At 46.4% G+C, this 26,424-nt stretch overlaps 1 protein-coding gene across 2 annotated transcripts in view; it reads right to left on the bottom strand.

Moving 5' to 3' along the window:
• GLRA3 (glycine receptor alpha 3) overlaps positions 1 to 26,424 on the bottom strand; it is a 419,963-nt gene that overhangs the window by 69,355 nt on the left and 324,184 nt on the right. Inside the window, exon 9 of one of the 2 annotated variants that reach the window (XM_073577598.1) lies at positions 23,772 to 24,110. The exons of the other annotated variant lie outside the window; for it this stretch is intronic. Coding sequence (XP_073433699.1) covers positions 24,060 to 24,110 — 51 coding nt within the window. The 3' untranslated portion in view covers positions 23,772 to 24,059. Of the gene's footprint in view, positions 1 to 23,771; positions 24,111 to 26,424 lie in introns of those variants that run through there. 2 annotated transcript variants of the gene reach the window in all.

Below are 26,424 nucleotides of genomic sequence, written 5' to 3' on the forward strand. Positions count from 1 at the left end.
CTAAAAAGGAGCGGTTGAGGGAAAGACAGTTGGTCGTCCCCTATCAGTTCAGAACGGAGTTGTTGCGGATTGCCCATGAGATTCCACTCGCTGGACACTTGGGGATCGGCAAAACAAAGGCACGGCTGTCTCAACACTTCTATTGGCCCAAGATGGGGACAGATGTAACACACTACTGCCGCTCCTGTGCCACCTGTCAAAAAGTGGGTAAGGCGGGGCCTGCTTTTAAGGCTCCCCTTATTCCTTTGCCGGTGATAGAGGAGCCTTTCCAGAGAATCGCGGTGGACATCGTAGGCCCGCTGGCCGTCCCCTGCAGCTCCGGAAAGTGCTACATTCTCACCGTGGTAGACTACGCTACCCGGTACTCAGAGGCAGTAGCTCTGTCTTCAACCAGGGCAGATAAGGTGGCTGACGCACTGGTGACCATCTTTTCAAGAGTAGGATTTCCCAGGGAGATGCTTACCGATCAAGGGCCCCAATTCATGTCTCGCCTAATGGAGGCTCTCTGTGAGAAAATGCAGGTGATGCACCTGGTATCGAGTCCTTATCACCCACAGACTAATGGCTTGTGTGAACGCTTCAACGGTACCCTCAAACAGATGCTCCGCATACTGGTTGAGACCCAAGGGCGCGACTGGGAGCGGTACCTCCCACACCTGCTGTTCGCTTACAGAGAAGTTCCGCAGGCCTCGACCGGGTTCTCCCCCTTCGAGCTCCTGTATGGCAGGCGAGTCCGGGGACCCCTTGGGTTGATAAGAGAATCCTGGGAAGATGAGCTAAACCCCACAGAAGTGTCCATCGTGGATTATGTCATGCGCTTCCGTGACAAGATGCAGACCTTGACGCAGTTGGTGCATGACAACATGACGCAGGCTCAGGCTGACCAGAAGCGCTGGTACAACCAGAACTCCCGGGAGCGGACCTACCAGGTGGGTCAAAAGGTGTGGGTGCTGGTCCCTGTACCAACGGATAAGCTTCAGGCAGCCTGGGAAGGCCCGTACGTCGTCCACCAACAGCTCAACCCGGTCACCTACGTGGTCACGCTTGACCATGCTCGGGGTAGGCGCAAGGCCTTTCACGTCAACATGCTGAAGGCGCACTACGAACGTGAAGCTTGCGTCCTACCGGTCTGCAATCTGCCAGAGGATGGGGAGGAAGATCCCCTCCTGGACATGCTGGCCCAGGCCAAGGCCGATGGGTCCATTGAGGACATGGAGATAAGTGGTTCGCTAACCGTATCCCAGCGGTTGCAGTTGATGGCCACCCTGGAACCCTTCCGGGTCGTGTTCACCAACCAACCGGGGAGGACGGAGTTAGCGGTTCATGATGTGGACACCGGGAATCACGCCCCATTACGGCGAACACCCTATCGGATCTCTGAAGCGGTGCAACAAGTCATGCGCCAAGAGATCGATGAGATGTTAAGGCTGGGGGTGATTCGACGGTCAAAAAGCGCGTGGGCTTCACCTGTAGTCCTCGTGCCTAAAAAGGATCGAACCACGCGGTTCTGCGTGGACTACAGGGGGCTCAACGCCATCACAACCTCTGATGCCCACCCAATGCCGCGCATCGAGGATTTGCTTGAGCGGTTGTCGAAAGCAAAGTACATATCCATCATGGATTTGAGTCGGGGATACTGGCAGATTCCCCTGAGCCCTGAGGCGCAGGAGAAATCCGCCTTTATCACCCCCTTTGGACTGTACGAGTCCACAGTCATGCCCTTCGGCATGAAAAATGCCCCTGCCACTTTCCAGCGGATGGTCAACCACCTGCTTCGGGGACTGGAGGAGTACGCGGTGGCGTACTTAGACGATATTGCCGTCTTCAGTTCCACCTGGGAGGAACACGTTCAGCACCTCCAGGAGGTGCTCAAGCGTCTTCACCAGGCAGGCCTGACCATCAAGCCGGGGAAGTGCCAGATAGGCATGCACAAGGTCCACTACCTGGGGCACCGGGTAGGCGGGGGTTCCATGAGTCCGGAGCCAGAAAAAGTGGACGCAATCGTGTCCTGGTCCACCCCCAGGACCAAGAAACAGGTGAAGTCCTTCTTGGGCACTGCAGGGTACTATAGGTGGTTCGTACAGGACTATAGCGCCCTTGCCAAACCCTTGACTGACCTCACCAAGCAGAGGCTACCCCAAACAGTCAACTGGACAGATGACTGTGAGGCGGCTTTCCAAGCTTTGAAAGCAGCCCTGTGCAACTCTCCAGTCTTGAGAGCAGTCCACAGCAGTCGCCCGTTTCTGGTACAGACCGACGCCAGCGAGTTTGGCCTCGGTGCTGTGCTTAGCCAGGTCGACTCGGGGGACCGAGAGCACCCCGTGTTGTACCTGAGCCGGAAACTTTTGCCGAGGGAAGTGGCATACTCGACCATCTAGAAGGAGTGTCTGGCCATGGTGTGGGCACTGCAACGTTTGCAGCCCTACCTGTACGGGCGCGCCTTCACGGTGGTAACCGACCACAACCCACTGAGCTGGTTGCACACAGTGTCCGGAACCAATGGAAGGTTGCTCCGCTGGAGCCTTGCCCTTCAACAGTACGACTTCACTGTAAAACACAGGAAGGGCAGTGAAAACGGCAATGCCGATGGGTTGTCCCGCCGGGGCGAACCCGCTGAGGTGCGCATGGCCGATTACCGAGAGGTAATGCCTCCTTAGTACCCTCTTAAGGGGGGAGGTGTGATGTACAATGTCTGCAAGATATGTTTTCTGTTGGAATGTGCTACAAATCCTCCATTTTGTGAGAAGCTGCCTGCCAGTGTCTCAGTTACATTGCACACTGCAGCAGCTTCCCTTCCCCCCTTTAGGTGTTATAAATCAACTTCCTGCCACACCATTTGGCTTCTCTCAGCCTCAGCTGAAAGAGGGAAAAAAGTGCAGGAAAAAGGTCTTTGTTTGAAATAAAGGTTAGAAGTAAACATTTAAGAGCCTGCCCTGCGAAAACCGTACCAAGTAGAGATATGAAAATCATATTTTTGTAACCTGAGCGGTCCCAGCTTCGATACCGCGTATCTTTCGAAGTTCTACCCTGTCCAGAACATGAGATATGATTTGTCCCCAAATGGACGGTCATATCGCATAGATGTTTGATGTTTTCTTGATAGGCTCATTACGCTGGGAAACATGATACCACTGACGAGTCCATACCAGCTTCTCCCATAAAGTTATAGCTAATCTAAGTTTTGTAGCCAAAATATAACTTGGATGAGAGAGGTGGGATCAACCCAGAATGCACCCCTCCGTGATGTCACATAGGAAAGTCTATAAGGCATTCCCTGGCAAACCAGCACAGAAGAGCTCCAATCCTTGTGCTGAGCAGAACCCAGATGAGTAGAGACGTGCAGCTCCGCCTCCACCCCCCTTAAAGCCACATGGGATGCCTAACAACAATTGACTAAATGTGAGTGTACCTTCTTCTTTCATCCACTTTGCTTTATACTTGTCTAATGTACATATTTTATATCTCAACTTTATAGCAACTTTCATCTGTACTCACTGTCCTCTTTCGGAAAATAAATGATAAAATTATTTAGTTCTGTCTCTATGCTCTAAGAATCGAACTATACGCCTTTGTTAGATAATCGCTACTAATTCAAGGGGTTTGCCACGGACCCTCTTAATTTAACACTGTGAATTAAGTAACCGTGACTGGTGGCAGCACGTTGTGTACGGCTATTGCGGCTTGCTGGCAGTCCAGAAGGGTCTTATATTGCTGAATGAGGGGCTGCGGCCACAGCATTGATAATTCCCTTACTGCAGAAGCCTAATTGCCGGTTCATAACAGGCAGTCCGTCCGGCGACTAATTATCCTAGGTGCAGTTCTCTGACTGACCTGAGGGTAAGGGGGGGCGCCTGAGAGCTGCGAGTTCCAAAGTGGAACTGAGAAAGTGGGATATACATAAATCCCCGCAGTACTTGAAAGATTGATAGCAGCGGTGGGGCATCCAAATTAAACTCCCCCTGCGGCAAATTGTAGAGCGAGAGTAGCTTGCTGGATATTTTTGTCACATGGTGCCAGTGGTGGGATAACTAAGATAAGCCCCAACTGTGCCTGTGATAGCCGTGTGCCGGCATTGTGTCTCGTCCCTCCGTCCGCTGATACACCCGTGTCAGTGGTGGGACTGTGACATAGTGGTGACACAGGGTCCGCTGTCCATCGCGTTTTGGTGGCAGCGGGACCCCCGTTAGTCGCCTCCGTATTTGGACGAACGGCGGTGGGCTGTTCGTCACAGTGGTGACACAGGGGGACGCCTCTGTCAGTTTCAGTAAAAGTTCACAGTATTTGACAATGTAATGAGTGGCAATAATCGTTCTGGTCTGGACCAGAGTGTGAATGAGTGGGTATGGGTGTCCACCAAATAACATCCAGTGGAAGTGTGTTGCGGAGTCTAATCAGCTTGTTTTACCTCCAAACATGCTCATACACAACTCGCTCCCCAGGACGGTGCTCTGGGGATGTGCAACGCCGCCAGAACATACATTGCCAATACCAGCGGTGCCCATTTGTCATTAACCTGAGGTACAGGTAGTTGCAGAGGTGAACTCTGGATCTGGGCGTCCCCACTGTAGGTGGTTCCTTGATGAGGAGCGGTCTTGAGGGTCCAGAGGCCTTTCATTGAAGGAGAGTACTGTCATGATCCAGGTTGGATATGACAGGTTTTGAATAAGTAACCTTTTTTTTTCCTTTGAGCTGTTTGCTCAGGGTTGGTTTTGCCCCCGGTGGCCATTCGGGTCATTGCACAGTGGTGTCTTTTGTTCTAGTTTTGCCCCCGGTTGCCGTTAGGGTCATTTCACTCTGGTTACTTTAGTTTAGTGCACATGATATGAAGCAGGTGTGATTGCTGGCTCTTACCTATAAAAGAGTGTCAAGTGGTTGCAATCACTGTTGGTGATATTGCTCATTTCCAACCAAGACTGGTGAAGGAAGGAACTACAGAGAGCAGCTCAGGGGAGCTCTGGTGTAAAATCTGGTGAAGGAAGGAATTACAGAGAGGTGTTCCTTGCAGCCCTGACAAAGCTTGGAGAAGTAGCAGCTATTCTGGAGGAAAGCTGCATTCTGGTGGTGCACTCTGTTGCTGGGAGCAATAGCAACAGAGCAAAGCTAAGTGGTGTTATCCCTGTTTGTATTTTTCCCTGGTGTGTATTAGTACAGCGGTGGGGCCAGATCCTGCACCACCCAGCTCCCTAGCAAGGGATAGGTGTAGGGTGTGCTAGGGTGACAGGTTCCGGCTCGGCGACAGGTGAGGAGCCTGTATAGGGAACGTTAGAAGTGTGAGGGACACTGACACAGGGGATTGCAGGAGGTCTCCACGTCCCCGCTCCCTATCGCAGGGCCCACCATTGTAACTGTTTCCCCTTCCCCCGTGTCTTGTTGTTTTAGTTACCGGCCTGCAGGTCGTGTCACACAGGACAGTTACACGTGCCAGTTTTGTTATCTTAGTTACCGACCTGCGGGTCGTGTCACACAGGACGGGTCCACGAGACACTGAGTTGTGAGCTCTCACATCCTCTCACTATCCTTAATAAGACTAATATGGCTGATGCTTTCTTTGTCTCTTCTTCTTTATTCGGGCTTTGAAAGTCTATGCTGACTGGCCGGATGATACCATGTGATGTATTAGCAAAGCATTATGGGGAAACCCACTCAGCCACGCTTGTCATCTTGTGAGCATTGTCTGGTTATCTTTTCTGTTTTTGTATATAAGGGCAACAGTCATTTTTGTCAATTCCCGAAAATAAGATGGAAAATTGTTTAAATACATTGGAATAAGTGAATTCCTGGAAATTCAACACAAATTTGATTTAAATCGAATTGATTCTCCCATCAATGATTACATATGCCATTAATAGTTGATAAATCTGGTCCAATCAACATTAGAAAATAAGGTCTGCAGTGTTCTGTAACGCTTGGTACTCCCTTCCATAGAGTTGAGCGAAACGGGTCGGTCATATTCAAAAGTCACCATCTTTCGCTGAAGTCGGGTTTCATGAAACGAAACCCGACCATAGCGTGAGATTGGCCACGATGTCGGCGACCAGAGAGCCAAAGTCGTGTTTCAAAAGATGCTTCCAGCAGCCTTTTTCAGCCAATGAAGGAGGACGCACACTGTGGGCAACGCGATGGCATAGGCATCGGTCACCACCATCTTTGAGAAGGGCATGCAAGTGATTGGCTGGCTTTGTGTGGCATCACAGGGGCTATAAAAGGGCATGAACGCCGACCGCCATCTTACTTATGGCGATCTTAGCATAGGGAGAGCTGCTGCTGCTGATGATTCTGTAGGGAGAGCGTTAGGCAGGGAAGAAGAACCAAAAAACTGCTTCTGCTGTTGCGATTTCCACTTACAACACAACACTTTGTGTGCAGTGACAGGGGAGGCTCTATTTTTGTGCATCAGCTCTGTTGGTTATTAGGCTGCCTTATAAGGCTCCCTGATAGCTGCATTGCTGTTTGCACACTGCTGTGCAAACTGCTTTTTTAAAAGCAAAAATACTTTTCTTCCTCTTTTCTGCACAGCTACCAAGGGTTCATTCTTCCACCCTTTTGTGTGTGCACTGTGCAGCAGTCCTGTTTATTAGGCTGCCTGCGTCCATACTTGGACTGAGAGCATCATTGTCAGCGTCCTCAAATCTCTAGTGAGATCCAAAATCTCACCAATCCTATAGACACCCTCCACCTTGTCATTCACCATCCAATTTCAGCCTGTTACATTGAGGTGTAATCTCTACTGGGCCTGAGACAATAGTTCAGCGTCCTCAAATCTATAGTGAGATTCAAATTCTCACCAATCCTATAGACACCCTCCACCTTGTCATACACCATCCAATTTCAGCCTGTTACATTGAGATGTAATCTCTACTGGGCCAGAGACAATAGTTCTGCGTCCTCAAATCTATAGTGAGATTCAAATTCTCACCAATCCTATAGACACCCTACATCTTGTCATTCACCATCCAATTTCAGCCTGTTACATTGAGGTGTAATCTCTACTGGGCCAGAGACAATAGTTCTGCGTCCTCAAATCTATAGTGAGATTCAAAATCTCACCAATTCTACAGACACCCTACATCTTGTCATACACCATCCATTTTCAGTCTGTTACATTGAGGTGTAATCTCTACTGGGCCAGAGACAATAGTTCTGCGCCCTCAAATCTATAGTGAGTTTCAAATTCTCACCAATAGTAGATACACCTTCTACCTTGTTTTACAGTACCATATAGCTGGTGGTTAGAGTTGAGCGAAATGGGTCAAAAAAATTCAAAAGTCGCCGACTTTCGCCAGAGTCGGGTTTCATGAAACGAAACCTGACCTTAGCGTGAGGTCGGCCACGAGGTCGGCGACCATCGCGCCAAAGTCGCGTTTCAAAAGATGCTTTAGTGCCCTTTTTCAGTCAATCAGGAAGAACGGACACTGTGGGCAACGTGATGACATAGGCAGGGGTCACCACCATCTTTGAGAAGGGCATGCAAGTGATTGGCTTGCTTTGTGTGGCGTCAAAGGGGCTATAAAAGGGTGTGCACGCCGACCGCCATGTTACTTATGCTGATCTCACAATAGGGAGAGCTACTGCTGCGCTCATTCTGTAGGGAGAGCGTTAGGAAGGGCAAAAGAAAAAAAAATGCTTTTGTTGATAGCGCTTTTCACTGTAGTTTGTGTGTCGTGAAAGGTGAAGATTTCTGCTTTTGTGCAGCAGCGCTGGTGGTGATTAGGCTGCCTTTTAAGGCTACTTGCATTGCTGTATGCACACTGGTGTTCAAACTGCTTTTTTAAAAGCAATCCAAATTTTATTGTTTTGTCCTGGTGAGGTACTGAGCATTCATTTTTTCACACACCGTACAGCGGTGTACGCTCCTCACACAGTACTGTGTACCGGCTGTTATCACGGCCAAATTGAAGCTATCTGTGTGTGACTCTGTAAGGAATAGCCGAGGAGTTTGTCCATTCTTACAGACCTACACCATAGAGGTTTGTCCGTTTTTCAAACAGTTTCGTATATCTGCTGTTTGATTACATTCAAAACTAGAGAGAGACAGCGTGTGTCAGTCCGTGTACAAAAACACGGAGCTTGACAATTTTACATACACACACCGTACAGCAGTGTACGCTCCTCACACAGTACCGTGTACCAGCTGGTATCACGGCCAAATTGAAGCTATCTGGTTCTGACTCTGTAAGAAAAAGCCGAGGAGTTTGTCCGTTCTTACAGACCTACACTCTAGGGAGATTCCAATTCTGCCCAATTCTATATACACCTTGTAGTTTGTCATACACTAGGCAATTTCTGCCTGTTACATTGCGGTGTAATATACCCAGGGCCTGACAGAATCCAACTGTGTCCTGAAGTCTGTTGAGAGATTCCATTTCTCCCCAGTCCTCGATACACCTCTTTTACACTATCCAGAATCAGCCTGTTACTTTGAGGTGTAATATACCCAGGGCCTGACAGAATCCAACTGTGTCCTGAAGTCTGTAGAGAGATTCCATTTCTCCCCAGTCCTCTATACACATTTTTTACACCATCCAAATTCAGCCTGTTACATTGAGGTGTAACATTCACAGGGCCTGAGAGAATACTTCAGTATCCAGAAGTGTGTAAGGAGATTCCAATTCTCCACAGTCCTCTATACACATTTTTTACACCATCCAAAATCATCCTGTTACATTGAGGTGTAATATACACTGGGCCTGAGAGAATCCTTCAGTGTCCTGAAGTCTGTAGAGAGATTCAAATTCTCCCCAGTCCTCTATACACATTTTTTACACCATCCAAATTCAGCCTGTTACATTGAGGTGTAACATTCACAGGGCCTGAGAGAATACTTCAGTATCCAGAAGTGTGTAAGGAGATTCCAATTCTCCACAGTCCTCTATACACATTTTTTACACCATCCAAAATCATCCTGTTACATTGAGGTGTAATATACACTGGGCCTGAGAGAATCCTTCAGTGTCCTCAAGTCTGTAGAGAGATTCCAATTCTCCCCAGTCCTCTATACACATTTTTTACACCATCCAAAATCAGCCTGTTACATTGCGGTGTAATATACACAGGGCCTGAGAGAATCCTTCAGTGTCCTCAAGTCTGTAGAGAGATTCAAATTCTCCTCAGTCCTCTATACACATTTTTTACACCATCCAAAAGCAACCTGTTACATTGAGGTGTAACATACACAGGGCCTGAGAGAATACTTCAGTATCCAGAAGAGTGTAAGGAGATTCAAATTCTCCCCACTACTATATAGACCTTGTACCTTGTTTTACAGTACCATATAGTTGGTGGAATTTTGGGTACATTTTCCCCAAAAATGAGGAAGTGTGGTGGAACAGGCCATGGAAGTGGCCGGGGGTTGCCAGCTGGTAATGATGGTGTTGGTGGTGGTGGTGGTGGATCTGCTGGTAGTGGCAAAAGCAAAATAGCACCTAATGCAGGAGGTGTTGAGCCTGCGTCATCGTCTGGCTCCACAAGGCCTCGAAGGCTCCCTTTTCTGGGAGTAGGTAAACCGCTTTTAAAGCCGTACTTCAGGAACAAGTTTTGGCTTACATTGCTGACTCAGCCTCCAGCTCTATCGCCTCCTCTTCTGAAGTTTTAAAAAATAAAAGCACTGAGTTGTCATTGGAGGCTCATGGTCATGAACCACACCTTTCCTTGTGTCCTTCACCCCAACCAAAATTGAAGGATGTGGTTGGCCACACTACAGATTACTCCATGGAGCTGTTTTCACATACCATGCCTGGGTTATCATGTCAAATCGTGAATTACCCAGGCCAAGATAAATCTGACATGGAGTGCACTGATGCACAGCCACTGCTAGATGATTCTGCTGGTACATTCACTCAGAGCACTACATTGTCCTCGCAGTGTACTGAGACAGAATCTGACCCAGATGAAACTCAGGTGCCCCTTCCCGCATACTATACCACCATACACGGTGACACAGAGGAAGGTGCACATGACATTGAAGAGGAGGTGATGGATGACCCAGTTGTTGACCCAGATTGGCATCCATTGGGGGAAGTTGGTGCCACTGTCAATAGCTCAGAAGAGGATGAGGAGCATCCGCAGCAGGCATCGACATCACAACAGCTGTTATCTGGCAGGCCCGGAGCAGTCCAAAAACGGGTTACAAAAACCAAAAGAGTTGCAGGACAGCTTGGCCAGACGGTCAAATTAGCACAGCGTGCAAGGCCTCAAAATGTCTTCCCTAGTAGGAAGACTGCAGTGTGGCACTTTTTAGAACAAAATCCTAATGATCAGGCAAAGGTTATCTGTAAGAAGTGCGCAAAGACCTTTAGCCGAGGGAAAAATCAGAGAAATTTGATTACCAGTTGCATGCTTAGACATTTAACCACCATGCACTTGCAAGCGTGGACGGACTACCAAACCTCACGTACCACATGTGCAACTGCTCCCAATGAAGGTAGTCAGCAACACTACATTGTTTCCCCCACTGTAAGCCCACCGGTTAGCACACCACCAGCAGCAAATGTTGAGGTGTCGTCGCAAGGCCAAAGCAGTCAGGGTATCACAGTGTTATTGCTATGAAAGACTGAATCTAGGCCATCAGAAAGAACACCAACTCCATCACCATCGTCAACCCTCTCTCAGTCCGCCATGTCCACCGCTAGTTTCGCCATATGCAGCTCTCAAGTCCAGCTCACCCTACCAGAGACTCTGAGTAGGACAAGAAAGTACTCATCCTCTCATCTGCATACACTGGGTTTGAATGCCCACATTGCCAAACTAATCTTGTTAGAGATGATGCCCTACCGGTTGGTTGAAAGCACAGCTTTCCGCGAACTCATGGCCTATGCAGTACCACGCTATGACCTACCCTGTCGGCACTTCTTTTCTCGCAAAGCCATCCCAGCCCTCCACCTTCATGTGAAAGACCGCATTGTCCATGCACTCAAGCAATCAGTGAGTGGAAAGGTGCACCTCACCACAGATGCATGGTCCAGTAGGCATGGCCAGGGCCATTACGTGTCCATCACTGCGCAATGGGTTAATGTGGTGGATGCAGGGTCCACAGGGGACAGCGGTGGTGGGACAGTGCTACCTAGCCCACGGTATAGGAGACAGTTGGCTGTAGGCATTCGACCCTCCTCCTCCTCCAGAAGCGAAAGCTCATCCACAGAGCGCAGTCGCACGAGCAATCCATCCGCAGCTGCCAGTGTTGCACACGAGTTGTCCCACTATCGTACAGCTAGTGGTAAGCATCATCAGGCTGTGTTGAAGATGATGTGTTTGGGCGACAGACACGCCGCAAAGGTACTGGCCAACTACTTGCAGCGACAAACTGAGTCATGGCTGGGCAGTCTACATCTTGAGGCAGGTAAGGTAGCTGGTGATAATGGCAGGAATTTTGTGGCAGCCATAGCCCTTTCAAAACTCAGACACATACCTTGCTTGGCTCACACCTTGAACCTGGTGGTGCAGTGCATCCTCAATAATTATCCGGAGTTAACAGGGCTGCTTCAAAAGGTTCGAAGACTGTGCTCACACATCCGCCGGTCGCCCGTACAGTCCAGTCGTATGCAGAAGCTGCAGCGATTGCTCCACCTTCCCAAGCACCACCTAATTATCGACGTTGCAACAAGGTGGAACTCCACCCTGCACATGGTTCAGAGGCTGTGCGAACAGAGGCAGGCTGTAATTCAGTTGTGGGAGGATATACGGGCAGGCAGTTTGCAGGCAGACATAGAGTTGTCTGTTGTGCAGTGGTCGAAGCTGAAAGACCTCTGTAAAGTCCTTCAGTGTTTTGAGGAATGCACATGACTAGTAAGCGCAGACGACGCCATCATAAGCATGAGCATCCCACTTATGCGTCTGCTCATGCAAACTTTGATGCACATTAAGGAGCAGGCGTCTGTAGCTGAGGAAGAAGAGGAGGAGGGAAGCCTTGATGACAGTCAGCCATTTTCTGGTCAGGGAAGTCTCGTGGATGAGGTGGAGGAAGAAGAGGAAGAGGAGGATGATGATGAGGATGATTATTTTGGGGAGGAGGATGCTTCTCAGGGGGCAAGAAAAATGTTGGCGTGGCAAGGTCAGGTACATGGTTTGTGCTTGGAGGATGTGGATTTGCCAGAAAGTGCTCCTCCACCCAGCACTCACAGTGCATCATTGACACCTGGAACATTGGCCCACATGTCTGATTATGCCTTGCAGATCCTAAAAAGGGACCCCCGCATTGCCAAAATGATAAACGATGACTACTACTGGTTGGCCAGCATCCTGGATCCACGCTATAAAGGCAAATTCCAAAACATCATGCCACAGGAGAACCTTGACCTAATATTGGCTAACAAACAAGCAACTCTGGTAAACCGTTTGTTTGAGGCATTCCCAGCACCCATCGGCAGTGATGTTTTTCCAACAAGCCGTAGGTGGCAACATGAAAGAGGTGTTCGTGGTGCACAAAGCTGAAGTGGTGTTGGACACAGGGGTTTCATGACCATGTTGTGGACTGATTTTTCAAGTACCGCTCACACGACTGGTAATACTGCATCGATCGAAAGTGACAGGAGACAGCAGTTGTCAACTATTTTAACAAACTACTTCTCCTCCCATATCGATGTTCTCCCTCACCGGTCATTCCCCTTTGACTATTGGGCCAGTAAACTTGACACTTGGCCTAAATTGGCACAATATGCCTTACAGGAGCTCGCTTGCCCTGCTGCTAGTGTGTTATCTGAACGAGTCTTCAGTGCTGCTGGATCAATCCTGACAGAAAAAAGGACCCGTCTGTCGACCCAAAATGTTGATGATCTAACCTTCATTAAAATGAACCATGGATGCGTTTCAAAGGATTTTGTCCCACCGTCCCCTGCTGACACGTAGGTTGCCAGAAAAATGGCTTGCTTTTGTCCTCCTCTTCTGCGGACTTCTCCAATTACTCCATTTGCAGTTGCTGAATGTCCAACATCAACATATGCCAATTTTTCCACCTCCCTAACTGGGCTGCCTCCCCCCACAGGGCCATGGTCACCACCTGGTGCACGCACCCGTGCGAGTGCCATTGCCCTGGACAGGTGGGTGGGCACACTGTTTGGAAACGACACTGGCACAAGGTCCCTCATAGTAGAATCAAGTGTCTTGATGGTGGGGGTGCACACCCGCCGTCAGACACACCGGCGTACTATGAGGGGCCCTGTGCCAGTGCCGTCGCCAACGAGTGGGCCCCCCTGCTTGCTCAGGATCACAGCACTTGCAAAGTTGAAATACTTACCTCTCCCTGCTCCACCGCCGTGACGTCTTCCGTGTTCCCTGACAGTGACATTCTGGTCAGAGAGCGCGATGACATCACATCTGTACGCCCTCTGCCTAAACAGTCCAAGTGCAGTGAGATGGAAGATGGGGACGACGAGGAGTCCAGACTAGTACAGGGATTCTCTAGCGAGGAGACTTATTTAATTGTTTTCAATGTTGGGACAGCTATTTTTGGGGAGCAGTATACTCTGGAGAATGATATATGAGGCCCACCATACACCGGAGCATTCCGAAGGTTGACATCAGACACTGAAGCAGCATTTTGAGGGCCCATGATGCACTGGAGCATTAGAAATGGGGCCCATTATATATGGAGCATTATTTGGGCCCATAACACAGTGGAGCTTCATCCATGGGGACCAACATATACTGTAGCATTATGTGGAGCTCATCATATACTGTTTCAAACATTATATGGGACCAATGATTCTGTATGGAGAAATATATGGCATCATTACTCTGTATAGCGTACTATGCGGTGGCCATAATACTGTATGGAATAATATACTGTCCATTTTTGGAGCTACTGGAGAATTTAAAATGGATATCAGTCATGAGATTTAAGAAGTGAAGTATTTTTCATTGTACTATACCGCTATTTCTCTGCCGTATCAGAGGATCATGAATTGTGGCATGTGTTAAAGGAGCCCATTCACACTCTTTGGCCCTGGGCCCACGAAAATCTGGAGCCAGCCCTACCCCCCCACAACTTTAGCCAAATAACCCCCAGTTTTCAATGCCTAACTATTACTATAAATTAAATTAAGATTGACAAGCTTAAGTAATAAGAATTGATGTTTTGGAATTAAAATGGGCACTGTACAGTCATGGTCAAAAGTTTTGAGAATGACACAAATATTATATTTTCACTTGATCTGCTGGCCTCTGGTTTTTATGTGTGTTTGTCAGATGTTTTTATCACATACAGAAATATAATTGCAATCATATTATAAGTAGCAAAAGGTTATATTGACAGTTAGAATGAGTTATTGCAGCAAGTCAATATTTGCAGTGTTGACCCTTCTTCTTCAGGACCTCAGCAATTCTCCCTGGCATGCTCTTAATCAACTTCTGGATCAAATCCTGACTGATAGCAGTCCATTCTTGCAAAATCAATGCTTTTATTTTGTCTGAATTTGAAGGTTTTTGTTTGTCCACCCGTCTCTTGATGATTGACCACAAGTTCTCAATGGGATTAAGATCTGGGGAGTTTCCAGGCCATGGTCCCAAAATCTCTATGTTTTGTTCCCTGAGCCATTTAGTTATCACCTTTGCTTTATGGCAAGGTGCTCCATCATGTTGACAAAGGCATTGTTGATCGCCAAACTGCTCTTGGACGGTTGGGAGAAGTTGCTCTTGGAGGACTTTCTGGTACCATTCTTTATTCATGGCTGTGTTTTTAGGCAAGACTGAGAGAGAACCCATTCCCTTGGCTGAGAAGCAACCCCACACATGAATGGTTTCAGGATGCTTGACAGTTGGCATGAGACAAGACTGGTGGTAGCGCTCACCTGGTCTTCTCCAAATAAGTCATTTTCCAGATGTCCCAAACAATCGAAAAGGGGATTCATCAGAGAAAATGACTTTACCCCAGTCCTCAGCAGTCCACTCCCTGTACCTCTTGCAGAATATCAGTCTGTCCATGATGTTTTTTCTGGAGAGAAGTGGCTTCTTTGCTGCCCTCCTTGAGACCAGGCCTTGCTCCAAGAGTCTCCGCCTCACAGTGCGTGCAGATGCACTCACACCTGCCTGCTGCCATTCCTGAGCAAGCTCTGCACTGCTGGTAGCCCGATCCCGCAGCTGAAACACTTTTAAGAGACGTCCTGGCGCTTGCTGGTCTTTCTTGGGCGCCCTGGAGCCTTTTTGGCAACAAGGGAACCTCTCTCCTTGAAGTTCTTGATGATACGATAGATTGTTGACTGAGGTGCAATCTTTCTAGCTGCGATACTCTTCCCTGTTAGGCCATTTTTGTGCAGTGCAATGATGACTGCACATGTTTCTTTCGAGATAACCATGGTTAACAGAAGAGAAACAATGATGCCAAGCACCAGCCTCCTTTTAAAGTGTCCAGTGGTGTCACTCTTACTTAATCATGACAGATTGATCTCCAGCCCTGTCCTCATCAACACCCACACCTGTGTTAATGGAGCAATCACTGAAACGATGTTAGCTGGTCCTTTTAAGGCAGGGCTGCAATGATGTTGAAATGTGTTTTGGGGGATAAAGTTCATTTTCTAGGCAAATATTGACTTTGCAAGTAATTGCTGTTAAGCTGATCACTCTTTATAACATTCTGGAGTATATGCAAATTGCCATTAGAAAAAATGAAGCAGTAGACTTTGTAAAAATTAATATTTGTGTCATTCTCAAAACTTTTGGACATGACTGTAGGTGTGTTTCCTGTCCTCCACTCACTGCCGAATTTTCATCCCCATTGACTTGCATTGGGTTTCGTGTTTCAGTCGGTCTTCGACTTTTCACGATAATCGGTCGATTTCGTTCGACCCGACTTTTGAGAAAGTCGGGTTTCATGAAACCCGACTCGACCCGAAAAAAGGCAAAGTCGCTCATCTCTACCCTTCAGTTTTTTCATGTACACTTTATCTGCAATCAGGATCTAAACTGGGTAGTAATTGCTACAGCAATATCTAGTTGAATGGGGCTATATTACATTTCACAACAAAGTCACCGCTCAGGAGTATTGTTCTGTTTGGTGTTAACTGAAGGTGCAAGAGCCATTTAGTTCAGGATTGGTAGGCGTCCCTCAATCTCCAGGCATTGATGACATACCTCAATCACCAGGTATTGATGACATCCCCCAATCACCAGGCATTGAAGGCATCCATCAATCACCAGACATTGATGGCATCCCCCAATCATCAGACAATCATCGCCATTCTGCAGTGCTTCTCAGTGATGTTACCGCTATTCTGACTTGCTGACTCCCTCTGTGCATGACTTTTGCAATGTAAGCCTAAGTAGCATCAGAATGAGGCACCATTGGCTTACATTATAAAAGCCACTTCCGGAGAGTCGACTAGTTGGCTTTGTGGCAACATCACTGAGAAGTGGAGAAGAACGGCGCTGGATCCCAGAGAAAGCGGCTTTACACACACTACAAACATTCACCTATGAAATAAATATAGATGAGAACACTTCTTCAACTAAAACTTCTGTACTATAACTGGTATTACACCATTCAGTGACCATGTAATGGTAATATCATTCCTTTTCAAATAATTTTATTGGTTTTCAGTAATTAAACAGGGTAAGGGAAGGAAGGTAGGAAGGGAGGAAAGGGAATGGGAAGTAAAGAACCTTGAACAGATACGGAAAAAATTTAAAACTAGAGAACCCACAAATAGGCATTAAGTAGCATATAGCAAATAACAACATAAAAGGAAAAGAAAATCGCCAATCCTTATTATGGGGTAACATTCTTGGAAGGAGATACAACATCCCAGTACTACAACAGCCATGTTTAGGCCTCAAAATATAATACCTCTTAATAGGTCTATTTGATATGGAATTTGTTGTTCCAAGTCTTCCATTATTTTGTATTTTGGTGGATGTGATTGTTGTTAATCGCAAATCTGAGTTCTAAATCACTATGTTGGCCTATCTTATCAAGTATGTCCGAAAACTTAGGAACCTCGACTTTCTTCCACCATTGTGCTAACATGGTCTTAGTCACTAAGAGGATGTGTATGATATTGTATATTACCGAATCATCAAACTGTTCCATGACTAATGAAAGAAGTGCTCTTTCAGGCGTAATTGTGAAGTCCTTAGCAATGAGGTTAATGTTCTGTGTGACCTGGAACCAGAGGTTTTTGATCTTTGAACAACCCCAAAATATATGGTAGAGGTTCCCTTGATGTCCACAGCCTCTCCAGTACAAGGAAGATAATTCTGTGTTAAAATGTGATAACCTTGTCGGGGTATAGTACCACCTATTTAACAATTTAAAATAACCCTCGTGAAGACCCATTGATATATTGGAATTGTAAGTGAATTTGATCGCACCGTTCCAATTCTCGAGATGGATATCAGCACCTAAATCGGACTCCCATCTCTTCATGTATATGTTTTTGTGGCTCGTTAGGTCCTTGACGACAGATCTATACAAATTACGCAGACTCCAGAGGTTTATATTTTTAAGGTTGCACAACAGTGAAGTTAGCATTTCATAATTTAAAGTCTTCCCTTTTATGATTTTCAAAATTCTGTCTTTCAACATGGTGTTAAAGACAAGCTCAGATGATGGTAGATTATATTTAGTCTTTATCTCACTGAATTTGAAGAACTCCACTCCACTAAAAACATCCCCCACCTTTTTGATTCCAGATTTCCCCCATACTTCCGGCATCGGGAGATCATCCATCAGTGCAAATGAAGATAGGGGTAGTTTTAAGATTTGCTCCTCTTTTTTGATATTTTTAGTCAGCTTAATGAGTTCCCTCCAGGCTGAGATTATCAACCGAAATATAGGATGCGATGAGTTCGCACTGTGCTTTTGCAGAAGGAAGTAAAAGAAAAGCTTTTGCGTGGAATCATTATCACTAGCATCTCTCTCCATGCCATACCAAGCCGGATGTGTCATGTTTTCCATAAACCAGCTCTGTTTAATAAGTGAGGCCTGATAAGTGTATATGTTGGGCAGTCCTGCGCCCCCATGTTTTTTATTTTTATAAATTAAGTCTGCAGATATTCTTGCTTTCTTACCACTCCAAATAAATAGTCGGATGAGCTCTTGAATTTTTTCAATGGATTGGCGTGGAAAGCTAACTGGCAAAGTCCTAAATATGTATAAAACTTTGGGAAGGATAAAGGCGTTGACTGCCAGTATCTTCCCAAAAATGGAAGTCTCTAACTGAGCCAAAAAGGATAGATTGCCTGTAATAGTCTTTATAATACTGTCTAAATTGGCCCTAACTGTGGCTTGGATTGATCCAGCTATTCTAATCCCTAGATAGACAATCTCTTTCTCCTCTCAAATGAACTGGGTTTGAGTCTTTATTTCGTTAATTTCGGATTGTTTCATGTTTAGAGTTATAAATTTGGATTTGTGTGGGTTTATCTTAAAAGACGATGCTCTAGAGAATTTTTCTAGTTCATCTGAAGGGGCTTTAATGGAATTTGCGGGATCAAGAAGAGTGAGGAAGAGATCTGCGAATAACCCGATTTAAAAAAATTTCGTGATGGCAGTTCAAAGCCTTTAATATCATTGTTTAATCTAATTTTTTCGGCTAGGGGCTCTATGACAAGCACAAATAGACGGGGAGACAGGGAGCACCCCTGTCTTGTGCCATTAGTAATGTCGAATGAGTCAGAAAGCAAGTAGTTTGCATAGATCCTGACACTAGGACCCGAGTATAGGGCGAAGACTGTTGATAGAAACTTCTCGTCAAAGCCAAATCTAGCGAGAGTTGTTTTTAATTATAGCCAGTTTAGTCTATTGAACGCCTTCTCGGCGTCCAGTGCCAGAAAAGCAGTTTCGGTTCTCGAATTGTTAGCTAAATTTATTAAGTTCAACACCCTTCTAGTCTCATCTGAGGCCTGGTGGCCCTGTGTGAACCCTATCTGATCATCCACCAACAGAAGTGGAAGGATGTTTTTAAGTCGGTTTGCGATGATCTTTGAGTAGATTTTAATATCGCTGTTTATGAGCGAGATTGGCCTATATTTCTGTATTCTCTTGGGGTCTCCCCCCTCCTTTGGAATCATGGCAATTGTTGCCTCTAATATCTCCTTTGGGAAGGAACCCTGAGAGGATGCCAGACCAAAGATGGAAGCCAACTGTGGAGCCAGAATTTTTGAAAAGGATTTATAGTATTCCCCAGAGAAGCCATCCGGCCCTGGTGATTTTTGGGACTGCAGTTTCTTGATAACGTCAACTATTTCACTCTCTGTAAAAGGGCTATTGACATAATTCAAGTCCAGCTCATCAACTCTTGGTAATTCGATACTCTGTAGAAAAGAATCCACAAAATTCGAGTTAACCACCGGTGTTTGGAGGTCATCTTTCAGGTTATAAAGATTTTTAAATAAATCTGAAAACAAGTTGAAAATGTCCCTAGGGTGAATTTTGGGATCACCAGAGGGAGATACAATCATAATTATCCTTTTTTTTATTCTTTCTCTTTATAATTTCCTCATCATAAACTTGGTAGACTTATTGAGAGATGTATACGATTTATACCTAGATGCTTTGATGGCTGCATCGTATTCCTGGTTGATTTCAGATCTCAGACTCTGTCTGAGTCTCAAAATCTCAGCCTGGATGGTTTGGAAAGGAACTTTCAAGTTGGTTTGTTTTTTTTCTAGATCATTAATTTGGGCCTGTAGGCTTGTAATTTTTTCCCTATTTATCTTATGTTTAGAGAGGATCTGCATAAGGCATTCCCTCAGGACCGCCTTATGGGCATTCCAGACCGTGAACTGATCTACTTCACCAGATACATTTTCCTTGAAGTAGTTTAAGAGAATGTTTTCTATCTCTTGCTTGTACTCTGGTATATATAACAAGGCTGGGTTAAGTCTCCAGCGGAATGGCTTGTCAGAGGGAGGACCCACGAGGAACTCAGCGAGAACCGGGGTATGATCCGAGATGGTCTTTTGCATGAACCGTATATCTTTAATTTTGGTTAAAGTAAATATATTAGTAAGCAATAGATCGATTCTAGATGCTGTCTTATGTACATCTAAAAAGTGAGAATACTCACGAGACGATGTGTTCAAGCAACGAAAAGCATCATAAAGCTCATTTTGAATTAACCAGTTTTTCAAAGCTGGAACCTTGTGGTGAACTAATGAGGATGAATCCATGCTACTATCTGGGACAATATTAAAATCGCCTAGTAAGATCAAATCACCTGTTTTGACTTTGTCTATTTTTTTGATTAGCTTGTTCAAGAAACGAATGTGTCCCTTGTTAGGTGCATATACATTCACTATTGTGCATGGCCGTTCATGGAGTAAGCATATGAGTAGCTGCCCAAGGAGTCTGGTATCTCTTTGATGAGCTGAAAACGAACAGTGCCACCTATCAGTGTAATGACCCCAGCCTTTTTCTTTGTGGACAGTGACTTGTACATGTGTGGAAAGTTCTTGTGCTGGAAGATCGAGTGTTGATCGGAGGCCAGTTTAACCTCCTGGAGGCATACCAATTCGGCACGGGTTCGGTTGATCTCCTTCCATACCGCATACCTCTTATTCGGACTGTTGAACCCCCTAACATTGTATGATAAGATTTTCATCGTTAGATTGCAATATCAAAACAGAAAAATGGAACCAAGCAAAACAGTGGAATACAGAAAAAAAAATTTAGGAACTTGAGCATTCTACTGGAGGACTCCAAACCGGTTGGTGTCTCACCTTAGTGTGGGGGAAAAAGTGAGAAAAAATTAAGTGGCAAGTTCCCACAGTGACATCAATAAACCATAAATATGGGTCATAAGATATTCATATTCATGAAAAGGAAATTAATAGTATACACCATGTAAATTCGAACATAAGATAAAAATCAGTCCTAATCCCTATCCCTAAAAGCTGGGTCATCCATCAGAAATTTAAGGAACTTCTGACCCTCGTGTGGAGTGTAGATGGGGTAGTTTTTGTCATTATACTAGACTAATAGCTTGGTAGGGAAACCCCATCTATATGACACTCTGAGCTCTCTAAGTTTAGAGGTCAAATCTCTGAAGGACCTTCTTGCGTCCATTGTCTCTATGGAGAAGTCTTGGAAAATCTTTAAATCTTTATTTGGCTCTGGAGATGAACCTCTCTCTCTCTCAGAGATTTTAGAACCTTTTCCTTTGTTTCAAAAAAATGGACTCTGAGGATAGTGTCCCTAGGTTTTTCCTGTGGGACCCCTTTTGGACGTGGGAGGCGGTGTATACAATCAATATTTACTTCTAATTCTGTCAATTTTGGCGATAATTTTTTGAATAAATTTTTAGTGTAATCTGAAAGATCTGCCTGGGAGACCGACTCAGGAATACCTCGTATTTTTAAGTTATTTCTCCTGCTTCGGTCCTCCAGATCCGTTAATTTGTTTTTAAGGGAAATAACCTCAGTTTTAAGGAGAGAATTTTCATTTGAGAGGTAGACTATGTCCCTCTCCGCCTGTACCATCTTTACCTCATATTTCTAAACCTTTTGGCTAAGATTCCTGCATGTTTCCTGTAGGGCCTTAGCCTGAGTCGCAAACCCTATTTTTAGGGCATCACTGAAGGACTGGAAGAGATCCGCCATGAATCCTTCGGTGGCTTGTTTATTGGACCCCTTGTATTCCCCCAGGTCGATGGATGGAGGAGGAACCTCAAATGAAGGCAATGGACCTCCAGTGTCCCTTCTAGGCCTCTGCCTTTCAGGGCTTGTGTTTGGGGTATAGTCAGCTGAGACACTGTCGGAGTTCTCAGAAGAAAGACTCTGAGTTTTCCTGATCGTCTGGGCCCTTCCTTTTGTTTGATTTGGAAGTGTCCATTTCCTCCGTGAGGAGCTGATTTGGAGGAGTGTCCCCCCAAATTTTTCTTTTTTTGAAGTGTTTTAGGTTGTGTTTTAGGCAGTGTTTTGGTCAATAGGTTATTGATACTTGATCCCCCTTTTGCAGCTTTTACAGGTGCAGGGTTATGGGATTGTTTTATATAAGGCATTTTGGGCTCACCTCATTTCAAAAGTGACCAAGATTTTGTGGGGCTTAACACATTAGGGATATCCTCATAGGATTTTGAATATGCCCCCAAATTGTGCCTCGTCACCCTGTGTGAGCTATTATTAATTCTGCCCCTGCCTGACTGCATCTTAATTTGCTACACAGCCTTCCCTGGCCTCAGATCTATGACCCTTTTAGCTTGATCAATCAGACAACTTAAGTAAAATGGTCTAAAAACAAGTTTCAGAAAAGGAGTCAACTGAGAAACCCTCAGTAAAAGCGTCAAAAGTCACACAATTCCTCAATAATGATGCAAGCAGTCCACTGTAGCTCTGATCCTTGCTTGAAGAGTGGATAATCCTCTATTGTGGTGTACTGCACTGATGAGTATAGGGAACCGGGGCCACCAGCCAGACACTGCGGTCAATATTGTGTTATAAGTCTGCGCTGCTGGTAAGTGCAGAATAGTCAGTATTCCTTTATTGCGTGGGGATAGTGAGGGCCCTCCCCGCAATCTATAGCCTTCTCCTCAGTACTCTTGGGGATGACTACCTGCTGCGCCGCACAGTTCTGGGTATAGCTGAGCCTGTAGTACCAGGGGCCACTTGCTGTGTGCTGCAGGGCCTGTGATGTCAGGTTTCTGCAACGCTGACAGGCTGGACACAGCCAGAACTACTTCCCATTGAGTTCTATTGCGGCTGTGATCAGTGTGCAGCGTCCGGTTCTAGTGACCGGATTTCAGTTGTGCCTCACCTCAGCAGTTTTTAGTGGCTCCCCCGGTGCTATTCGCCTCTGATCCGGTCCTTTATGAGGTTGTATAGCACTGTTCTTGGCCGATTCCGTGGTCTGGTCCTAGAAGTCCAGTGGTATCCCTCCGCCCTTCAGCTCCTTGGCAAAGAAAGAGTCCCCGCCGGTGTCTTTGCTTTCCTCTTCAGCGTGCCACACTAGAATATGTCAAGGGAAGCTCCTCTGTCCCCGCTAAGCTCACCCTGATGTTACAGCAGTCAGAATTCAGTGGCACTCAGGTGTAATCAGCAGGGATGAACATGCAGGAGTCTGTATCCCTCCGCCACAGCCACACTGTTATCCTCCACACACCACAGACAGAAAGCCGTGCAGACTGCTGGATTTATGTTGTGCCTTACTGGGGGGTCCAAATAAAGTCCTCAGTACCAATAATGATCCTCCAGATCAATCCTGGCTTCAGTAAAGCCTGCGTTGGCACTCCGGACTCTTCACAGGAGGACAGATGATGTGAGGTGATGTCCCTCAGCTTCTGCTGCACCACAGCCATCCAGACTTGTAAAAGCTTATTTCTTCAGTCCTCTTTGGACCAGACTCCCGCTTTTTGTCTCAAAATGGGCACCCAAACTTCATAAATAAAATAGGGTCCAGCAAGGTTATTTTGGTTAACCCTATGCATGCTTATTTTGTAGCTTTAGAATGTGACTGTGGGAGCTTAGAGCTCTTGCTGCCTACATGCTCAGAGCCCAGGCCATGCCCCGGTAATATCATTCCTAAACCAGTGCTCTGCTAGCCATATATGTGTGTACTGTGCAGGTTGTCACCACTGACATTCTCACTAATTGTTGTAATTAGAGATGAGCGACTTTGCCTTTTTTTGGGTCGAGTCAGGTTTCATGAAACCCGACTTCTTAAAAGTTGGGTCAAACGAAATCGGTCGACTATAGGGAAAAGTCGGGGTCCGACTGAAATACGAAACTCAATGCAAGTCAATGGGGAAGCAAAGTCGGCAGGGAGTGGAGGACAGTAAATGTAACGAATGGAAGCAGAGGCAGAGATGGTGAAGTTCACATTCGTTTTTATTTTTTAAGTGGAACCTTGGGACAACAGTCCAGGGGGCTCAGAAGGGGGCGTGACTAGTGAGCCCCGGGTACCCGTAGTAAAGCCCCTCAGGCAGGGCCAGAATGGAATACCCGGTGGACACAGGTGCTACCTCCAGTTAGACCCTGAACACGTGGCAGCTGTCCTGGCGAGACCAAAAGGGATAACAAAAGTTACAGCAGAGTCCGTAATGCGCTGGGTCCTGGATCCGGTTAGTTGGTAAGGAGTCGGTTCCAGTGACCTTCACACAGTCCTTGGACTCGGATGGCTGTAGGCGGAATGGGATGGCTTAGGCACAGATAGTTGCTGATATAACCAGGTAACACAGGATACTGATATGCTGTGGAAACAGAGAGCATTAGACAATGCATGTAGCAATGATAGATACTCGTTGCTCCGATGCTCTCCCTATGGGGGAGAGGCCAGAAATAGCAGCCAGTGCACTGCCATTGGTTAATTTCACTTTTTGAATAATGTACACCACCCCTTTAAGAATGCAAGAGAGCGGGCAGGCGTGCCCTAATAGCCTTAGCTACAGATCTCCTCACAGGATGCCAGGAGGAGGAGGCAGAAGCGAGGACAGAATGCTGAGCAGCAGCATGAGAGGCTCAAGGTGAGTGCCAAGAATGGAGAGCAGCAGCAGGCCTGGACGCAGCACAAGGACGGGGGCCAGGTGTAACTGTGGCAGACCTGGGCGCAGCGCCAAGATGGGGACCGGGTTTAACAGTAAACACACCTACAGTGCCCATTTAATTGGCAACGACATAAGTTCTTATTACTTAAGCTTGTCAACCTTAATTTACTCTATAATAATAGTTACACATTGAAAACTGGGGGTTATTTGGCTAAGGCTCTGGGGGGTAGGGCTGGCACCAGGTTTTCGTGTGCCCTGGGCCAAAAAGTATCAGTACTCCCTTTAACACATACCACAATTCATAATACTCCGATACGGCACAGAAATATAGGTATAGTACAATGAAAAATACTTCACTTCTTACATGACATGACTGATATTATCTATTTTAAATTCTACAATAGCTAAAAAAAAGACAGTATATTACTCCATATGGTATTATGGCCACCACCTAGTGCACCATACAGAATAATGAGCCCCACATATTTCTCCATACAGAATAATTGGTCCCATATAATGTTCCATACAGTATATGATGAGCTCCACATAATGCTCCAGTATATGTTGGTCCCCATGGATGATGCTCCACTGTCTTATGGGCTCAAATAATGCTCCATATATAATGGGCCCCATTTCTAATGCTCCAGTGTATAATGGGCCCCGTAAATGCTGCTCCAGTGTCTGATGCCCCCCATTTGGAATGCTCCAGTATAAGTTGGTCCCCATGGACGATGCTCCAGTGTGTTATGGACCCCAAAAATGCTCCATATATAGTGGGCCCCATTTCTAATGCTCCAGTGTATAATGGGCCCTGTAAATGCTGCTCCAGTGTCTGATGTGCCCCATTTGGAATGCTACAGTATATGTTGGTCCCCATGGACGATGCTCCAGTGTGTTAGGGGCCCAAATAATGCTCCATATATAATGGGCCCCATTTCTAATGCTCCAGTGTATAATGGGCCCCGTAAATGCTGCTCCAGTGTCTGATGTCCCCCATTTGGAATGCTCCAGTATATGATGGTCCAAATGGATGATGCTCCAGTGTATGATGGGCCCCATATCTCATTCTCCAGTGTATATTGCTCCCCAAAAAATGCTCCCAACATTTAAAAAAATTAAATACCTCTCCTCGCTGGGCACTGCTGTACTCTGGACTCCTCAGCATTGCCATCTTCAAGCTCTCTGCACTTGTACTGTTTTGGTAGAGGGCATACAGACGTGATGTCAACGCACTCTCTAACCTGAATGTCACTGTCAGGAAACGCGGAAGACGTGACGGCGGTGGAGCAGGGAGAGGTAAGTATTGCAAGTGCTGTGGCCCTGAGCAATCATGGGGGGGCCACTCATGGGCGACGGCACTGGCACAGGGCCCCTCATATTACGACGGTATGTCTGACGGCGAGTGAGCCCTCCCACTGGCAGAGACACTTTTGCATGCTATGAGGGGCCCTGTGCCACTGCCGTCTCCCATGAGTAGGACCCTCCCACCTGCTCAGGGAACCGGCACTTTTATCTGCACCTTCCTCTGTGTCACCGTGTAAGGTGGTATAGTATGCGGGAAGGGGCACCTGAGTTTCATCAGTGTCTCATTCTGGCTCTATAGAGTGCGAGAGGAATGTAGTGCTGTGGGTGAATGTACCAGCGGAATCATCTAGCAGTGGCTGTGCATCAGTGCACTCCGTCTCCGATTCATGTTGGACTGGGGAATTCAGGATTTCACTTGATAAAACAGGCATGGCATGTGATAAAAGCTCCATGGATTAATCTGAATTATGGGCTGCCACATCCTGCACATTTATGTGGGGGTGAAGGAGACAAGGAACAGGTGGTTCCTGACCAGAAGCCTGCACTGATGACTCAGTGCTTGCATTTTTGTAAACTTCAGAAGAGGAGGTGATAGAGCTGGAGGCTGTTTCGGCAATGTAAGGCAAAACCAGTTCCTGATGCTCCGGCTTTAAAAGCAGTTTACCTACTCCCATAAAAGGGATCCTTAAAGGCCTTCTTGTGCCAGACGAAAACA

Source organism: Dendrobates tinctorius, unplaced genomic scaffold (assembly GCF_039654945.1).
Source record: "Dendrobates tinctorius isolate UK_male_01 unplaced genomic scaffold, ASM3965494v1 ptg000008l, whole genome shotgun sequence".
Taxonomy (NCBI): domain Eukaryota; kingdom Metazoa; phylum Chordata; class Amphibia; order Anura; family Dendrobatidae; genus Dendrobates; species Dendrobates tinctorius.